Source organism: Daktulosphaira vitifoliae, unplaced genomic scaffold, assembly GCF_025091365.1.
Source record: "Daktulosphaira vitifoliae isolate Bord-2020 unplaced genomic scaffold, ASM2509136v1 Scaffold_2, whole genome shotgun sequence".
Taxonomy (NCBI): domain Eukaryota; kingdom Metazoa; phylum Arthropoda; class Insecta; order Hemiptera; family Phylloxeridae; genus Daktulosphaira; species Daktulosphaira vitifoliae.
The window spans coordinates 30,265,560-30,273,539 of NW_026099573.1; the positions used below are offsets into that span (position 1 = coordinate 30,265,560).

The 7,980-nt window shown below is 27.7% G+C and overlaps 1 protein-coding gene across 1 annotated transcript; it reads left to right on the forward strand.

Annotated features, from left to right (window-relative positions):
* Window positions 1-3,774: 3,774 nt before the first annotated feature.
* LOC126897274 (uncharacterized) lies at window positions 3,775-4,990 on the forward strand. Its single transcript, XM_050670772.1, has 2 exons — window positions 3,775-4,560; window positions 4,617-4,990. The coding sequence occupies exons 1-2, from the start codon at window positions 3,812-3,814 to the stop codon at window positions 4,804-4,806; spliced, it is 939 nt and encodes a 312-aa protein (XP_050526729.1). The 5' UTR covers window positions 3,775-3,811; the 3' UTR covers window positions 4,807-4,990.
* The last annotated feature ends 2,990 nt before the right edge of the window (window positions 4,991-7,980 follow it).

Genomic DNA, 7,980 nt, shown 5'->3' on the forward strand with positions numbered 1-7,980 from the left:
ATCTGACAGTGATTAAAATCACTATCATAAGAAACGCTTCGATGCAAATCTGTAGATAGTGTTTAATTTTAAAAAATTGATGGATAATTGCAAAAGCAACATCAACTTCTATTAAAATAAAATACAAAACCCATAATTTGCATACAAAAATAGCATATTTTTGAATACGGCAGCCATTTGCGTATAGAAGATAGGTCGTAGGGACAAATTTTTTTTTTTCATTTTGTAGTACATAAAATAAACTTTAATTTTATATATGTTTAATNAATCAATACAAATTATTTGTTCATTTTTGAAAAAGTTATAGTAGTTTTAAGTACAAAAAACATCCCGATAAAAGATAATTTTTGTCGCAAACATTACATTTTTTCTTAAATTTTCGACAGCCATTTGCACATAGAAGATAAGATGTCGGGACAAATTTTTTTTTTTCATTTGATAGTATATAACATAACCTTTGATTTGATATATGTTTAAAGGACGCAGTATTTCCGGAACATTTTCAAAAATTAAGTTGAAAAAGTTAATTTTTGTAAAAAAGTTGCCATTTTAAATCCCCCCTAATGACCAGGTTAAGTGATAGATTTTCAAAAAAATGATATCAAATGAAAGGTAGATATCTAAGGTTTTAGTATAAAAAAAAATTATAAANTTAAGTTGAAAAAATTAATTTTTGTAAAAAAGTTGCCATTTTAAATCCCCCCCAATGAGCAGGTTATGTGATAGATTTTCAAAAAAATGATATTTATATATAGGTAAATATCTAAGGTTTTAGTATAAAAAAAAATTATGTTGATTTGTTGATTTTTCAAAAAGTTATGGAAGTTTTAAGAAAAAAAAGTGAAAAAATTTCGAAAATTAGCGATTTTTAAATTTGTAATTTTTTTGGATATTTCCCCCATTTGCGGGGAACGAGGGAATTTTTTTCAATTTTTAAGGGTAATGTCTTCAACTAGATACGATTTGTGATCTTTTGACATATTGTTCATCAAAATCGGTCCAGCGAGAGCTGAGATTGAGCGTTCACAGACACAAAAAAAAAAATAAAAAAAAAATAAAAAAAAAAAAAAAAAAACACATCATAGTAAAATTAATACCTTCTCCGCTTCGCATCGAAGCTAAAAAAATAATTTATTTTACCATAACTTTTAGCTCAATTGGCATGTTTGGCATTGACATCATTAAATAGAAAATTTAATGACAATTAAAAAAATTGTATTGTTAAGATCAATATGCAGTCAGAAAGTTTTATAATTACTATTTATTATAAATTTATTAGAAAAGCTCAATATATTTTTGCATTTTTATGCTAATAGATAACTTAAATAGAAGTAATAGTAATAATTTCTTAGTAACTTTTGTTGTTTCAAAAGATTCTACAATTAAAATTTTGAGAAGTTAATTATTTTAATGATTTACTTTAACTAAATGAACCAATCAAAACAAAATTGTTAAAAAGATTTACTCAATTGAGCGTANCAAAACAAAGTTGTTAAAAAGATTTACTCAATTGAGCGTATTATAAAATTTGATTATATTTGTAAAAATCATTTGTTAATTCAGGAGAAAAAACAATCGTTTTTTTTAGAAATGATTTATATAGCAACATGTTATAAAATAATTTGTAATATTATAGTCTAGTAGTAGCACACACAAATAGAGTAAAAAAATTATTAAATTACAAAGTAAAATGATTTAATTTTGTAGTTCAAACCTATCATATCAAACTTCATTCGTTAATAAATATTTTGAAAACATTAGAAATTAATGATTTTAATTGTCTTTATGGAGACGATGTAATAACTAACTGTTTAATTGATAAATTAGAATTTTTTTTTCAATTTTTGAGAGTAATATCTTCAACTAGATACGAATTGTAGTAATTTGACGTATTGTTGAAAAAAGTAGGTCAAGTTAGAGCAGAGAAAATAAATGATAGTCACAAAAAAATATCTTCTCGGCTTTGCATCGAAGCGAAAACTTAAAATATAGTAAAATAATTTTAATACGAATAAGAAATTTCTTCTTGCAAGGGGCGACTAAAGTGATGGGATCCTTGATCTTTATTGAAGTTATTGAATCTAAATGAGATAAAAATCAAAGCAGTTGAAAATTTATTCTAATTTAAAAAGAATTAAATNCGAGTTAAAATTTATACTAACTTAAAAAGAATTAAGAAAAAATGCAAAAAATTCATTGCCATACGCGGGTTGGAACCTCGTACCCCAAGCGTGTAAAACATAAGTTTTACCAACTCGGCAACCGTACGTTGCTACTGTTGATTGAAAAAGTTGGCTATTTAACCTAGTTCAAATTTCTAAGTTATTTTTCTCGACTTAAAAGAAACAAACATATTTAAATAAGTTTAACTATCTATACTATATCAATTTTAATTTATATAATATTTATGAAAATCTGTACTCCCCTTGTCAGGTATTTTAAAATAAAATAAAATACAAAACCCAGAATTTTAACACAAAAATAGCATATTTTTGAATACGGTAGTCATTTTTACCATGAAGACAAATCCAGAGGTCAAATTTTTTTTTTTCACATTAAAGTATATTACATAAGCTTTAATTTAAGATATATTTAAAAGTGTCAGTATTTCCGGAATACTTTCAAAAATTAAATTGAAAATATCGTAGTAACAATACGCATGTTTAAAGTTTTGACCCCCCTTGTTAAAGGGGTATGATCCGATTTACAAAAAAAGCGTGCCAGATGAAAGGGGTATATCAATATTTATTATAAAAAAATAATAATATAGATCCATACATTTTTCCAAAAGTTATATAAAATATAAATTAAATAATATAACATATAAAATCGAGATTTTTTTCACGGAAATCGTACGTTTTTCTTTAACTTTGATGTCCGTTTTCACCACGAAGACAAGTCCAGAGGTCAAATTTTTTTTTTTCAAATTAAAGTATATTACATAAGCTTTAATTTAAGATATATATAAAAGTGTCAGTCTTTCCGGAACATTTTCAAAAGTTAAGTTGAAAAAGTTCTACTTTCTATACGCATTTTAAAAGGTTTGCACCCCACCCCTGTATAAAGGGAAAAGGTCTGATTTAAAAAAAAAGTATGTCGAATGAAAGAAGTAAATATAAAGTATTTATTATTAAAGAATAGAATTGATTCATGCATTTTTTAAAAAGTTATAGCATCATAATGTTAAAAAATGTAAAATATAATATCAAGAATTTTCTCAAAAAAATAGCATATTTTTGCATACGATAGTCATTTTCATCATGAAGACAAGTCCAGAGGTGATGTGTGTTTGTGGGGGCACCTCACTTGCGCCTCCTCCGGCGCCTCACTTATAATCTCCTCAGGCGCCTCCCTTATCAAAATAAAAATTCAATTTGATAACAAATAATAGTGCCTCACTTTTCAAAATTATTACCACTTCCCTTATCAAAATTATTAGCGCCACCTTTATCACGTTATTACCGCCACACTTTAAAAACGTTTCATTAATAAATGATCGTATTAAATTTATCTGCGTTCTGAAATAATATTAATAGTTGTTATATTTATATTATTATTTTAGAATAAAAATCATAGTTTCTTTAATATTTTATTTATGATAATTGAACCTTGTATCATTACCTCCCACTTCAAAGATGATTGTATTCTTTCCCCACTCCTGTTATTTAATATTGGTATATAACACAATCGCTCGTGAAAATCAATCGTATTGTATCTTCGTTTTCTTACTCGCGTGTGTAATCAGTGAAGTATAACAGCGTGGNCTTACTCGTGTGTGTAATCAGTGAAGTATAACATCGTGATATTCAAGATGAGCATGATGAAAATGACAACTGGAGGAAAAGATATAAGAATGACTATTCGGAATCAACCTCAACCTGAGTTTTCTATACTAGCAACGTCGGTCTTCAATTTGAGTTTCGTCGAGCGAAAATTTCTACATATCGGTTGCACGTGGGTAATTGATCAATACGTTCCGATTATAATAATCATAACACCAAGTATGTACTTTTGGATGTCGGCAGACAATTTTATAAACTTTTTGAACATTATCGGCGAACTAATATCGTTCATGGACGATTCTTGTAAATCAAAAATATATTTGAGTACGGAGTTTAATATCGTCAAGTCAAAATGTTTCTCGAAAAATTATCTATCCATATCGGGTAGAGGTGTTGAACAACAGAAAACGGGTTGTGAATCGCTAACCGTAGAAAACCTAATGGAAATAAAAGAAATAAAACAATGTCTTGTGGAAGTGGTAAAAGAAAAATATGAAACTTGTAACTTGCTCTCAATGCAAAGTAAAGAAATCTATGAAAAAGCAAAAGATATGATGATAAATAAGTTTTTATTGTTACCTGAAAACTTAGTGTTTACGATTGTAAAAAACATTAATACGTCGTTATTGCCCAAAACTTCGATGGTATTGTATAATGAAATAATCACATTCGATTACAAATGTATAGTGAAGCGCATATGGGATCAATTCGTAAGCGACTTTAAAAAACAAACAAATCAGGATATTTTAAACGTTATGAATAATAGCACAAGTAGCGAGTAAGTATTAACGCTAATTTTTATAATAAATTATTAAATTAAATCTATTATTTTAGAAATAATATTAATTTTAACCAAAACAATAATTGGGGTGAAGACGAAACTGACGGAGAGAATACAAGCATCAATGCATTAAATACATTTGCACATATTCAAAAATGGGAAACTTGTAACGATCTAATTGATTTAATAGATGAAAACAATAATAGCAGTGATGAAGAATTAAAAAATAATGAAAAACTGTAAATATATTTGTAAAAATGTTATTTATGAAAATAAAGTTAAATTATTTCAACGCAGTTGGTTGTAATTATTTCTATAAACCCATTCATCGTTTGCAATACTACATATTGTTTTATGATGTTTGGGTTTGCGATTAAATAATACATCATTTGTAAATTTTAATCTGCAGGTACGTATGTTTAAAATCATTTCTTGTTTCATGGTAACAAAATAATATAAGATACTGTAACATGTGTACAGTACGCATATAAAAAATGTGTTCCACGTGGTGAAATATAAAACCATAATGATATGGAATCTTGAAAAAATGTGCNAATGATATGGAATCTTGAAAAATGTTTTTCTTTTACTTTGTGTGAAATGTAAGTTACACAATTTACATTTTAAATAAAATGTAATCAGCAAATTTCAAAAATGAGAATACTTCTAAGAAATTCATAATTATCTCTTGTAACCCCTCCTGCAAATGTTTTTAAAATCGTCAACAAATTTTCATCCAATCACAGAGTAATTAAAAATGATAAATCATCATTTTGAAATTCTTCTGTAAGATTGTATGACAATCTATGGTCACAGTCGTTCAGTTAAATCAATACAAGCATCATGTCATCGCAAACTATTGGTACCGAAGAATTTTTTTATAAATTACACAATATGAAGACTGAACCGCTATCACCTGTACTTGATGAGGAAGAATTTTACGATATTCTAAACAATATCAAAATAGAACAGTTTTCTCAAGAAATGGTAAGTATTTTTTAATTTATCTTTTAATTGAATTTTAAACTCATTAACTTTGAATTCAATAATTAGTCTTCGCAAGAATTATTTTCTGAAATTTAGTCCATGGATGAGTATCAAATTAATGTTCTAAATGAAAATCCAATAATATGCTCTATGATTGATACAGGGCAACACCAATCTTGGTTATATGATACGGTATGTGTTTAATATTTTTTTTTTTATTTAAAATTTTAACAAGTTTTGATTATAATTATAGAATCAAACGAATAAGAAAGAAGGAGAATGTATGCATTCAGATTTAAATCCATGGACCGAGGTCGATATGGAAGAAAACTTAATCGATCTTGTGACACAGGGAACATGGGTTGATAATGTAAATATATCAGATCTTCAAGAAATGATGAGTAAGTAAAAAAAAATTATTTAACTGATTGAGAAAAGTTAATAAAAATAATTAACGTATTGCAGAAGACGTTAGAATCTGGAATGTCGAATTCGACGATGAAGAATATGCTAAAGAGGTAGATGAGCTCTCACTTCAAGTCTTTAATGAATTTGAAAGGGAACATTGGAAGAAAAAAATATTAAGTAATTTTTCAAATACTTATTGTAAATCTAATATTTAAAATAGTGTACAAATNAAGTAGGGTAATTTGGAGAGAGCTGGGCCCCCCCCGCCTCACCCACTCACCTTCCTTGCGGTGGAGGAAGTGTACGGGGGGATTAAATCTAACGTAAACTAACCTAATGTAATGGTGGGGGAGAACGATGAAACCCAACGTAAACTAACATAATGCAATGAGAGGACAAAACCTTATGTAAACTAACCTAATGCGGGGGGAGGGAGAGGATGAAACCCAACGTTTTCTTAGAATTTTATCATCGACTAGCAGACGCTTAGGTAAGCATATGTCTGACATCAAAGGTATCATTATATTATATGGCTCATAATAGTCTGTAATTTGATATGAGAACAATTGTGACGCTGTCTTTGTATTATTAAATGTACAAATCATTTCTAAGAATTTTACCATCAACTACCAGACGCTTAGGTTAGCATATTTTTTTAATATTGAAAATGTCGTCATAAGTAATAATCATTATCGTATGAATTTTATGAGAACAATGGTATCGTTTGTCGTTATGGCATTATAATTTCTAAGAATTTTACCATCGACTACCAGACGCTTAGGTAAGCATATTTCCGACATCAAAGGTATCATAATATTATATCGCTCATAAGCGTCTGTAATTTGATATGAGAACAATTGTGGCGCTGTCTGTGTATTATTAAATGTATAGCTATAATTTCTAAGAATTTTATCATCGACTACCAGAAGCTTAGGTAAGCGTATTTCAAACATCAAAGGTACCATTATATTATATAGCTCATAATAGTCTGTAATTTGATATGAGAACAATTGCGGCGCTGTCTGTGTATTATTAAATGTATAGCTATAATTTCTAAGAATTTTATCATCGACTACCAGACGCTTAGGTAAGCATATTTCCAACATCAAAGGTATCACCGTACAGTAACGAGCACTGTCGTATGCATTTTATGATAAAAATGACACCACTGGATGTGTTTCACGCCTACGCAGTATTTTATTCTTTACTATATAACCGGTGAAATACTTCTTGTCCTGTCACATTTGTTTTTAATTGTCATTAACGTGCAGTTGTCATTTTGAAAACCAGAAATTTATTATTTAATAATTTACACGTATAAATAAAACCATGATCCAGCAAGATCAAGCGTCTTCTACACAAGGTATGTAAAATTTTCCAATTATAAACTTATTTTATTTTAATAAATTTATTTTTAAAATATTTTTAATTTTTAAATTCATTAATTTATTAAAAATAATAAAATAAATCCAATACCTAATTTTATTATCAATTTTATTTTAATTTTATTATAAAGTGATTTTGTTAAGAAATTGGTATATTAATAATTGGCAAGTAATGGGACTATTAAGAAAATATTGTTATACTACCTGTTACTAATAATAATGTAATTGAGTTTTTTCAAAAATATTTGACTTCGGCGTGATGCCTAGAAGATATTAATTATGCTGTGATGCGTTTGTTGTTTATTTACCTAAAAATTCATATACAGAGTGTTCAGTAAGTCATTGTTTGTAACAATGAGAAGAATAGAAACCCGTTTCCTGACTTACTGATCACCCTGTATAATTACTGAACGGGTCATAGATTATTGTAAAATAACATTAAACATGTGAGAGGGTGAAGTATTAGCTATGCACAGGTATAGATCATTAAGTACAGTTTTTTAATTAAATACCATATCTCACCACCTCGATATGAATCATTTGTTTACTTGTAACACTTTATGCTGAACAAGTACGCATGCAAACTGACATTCAATCAATTAAACTGTATATTTAATCACAAAAAAAAAAAAAAAAA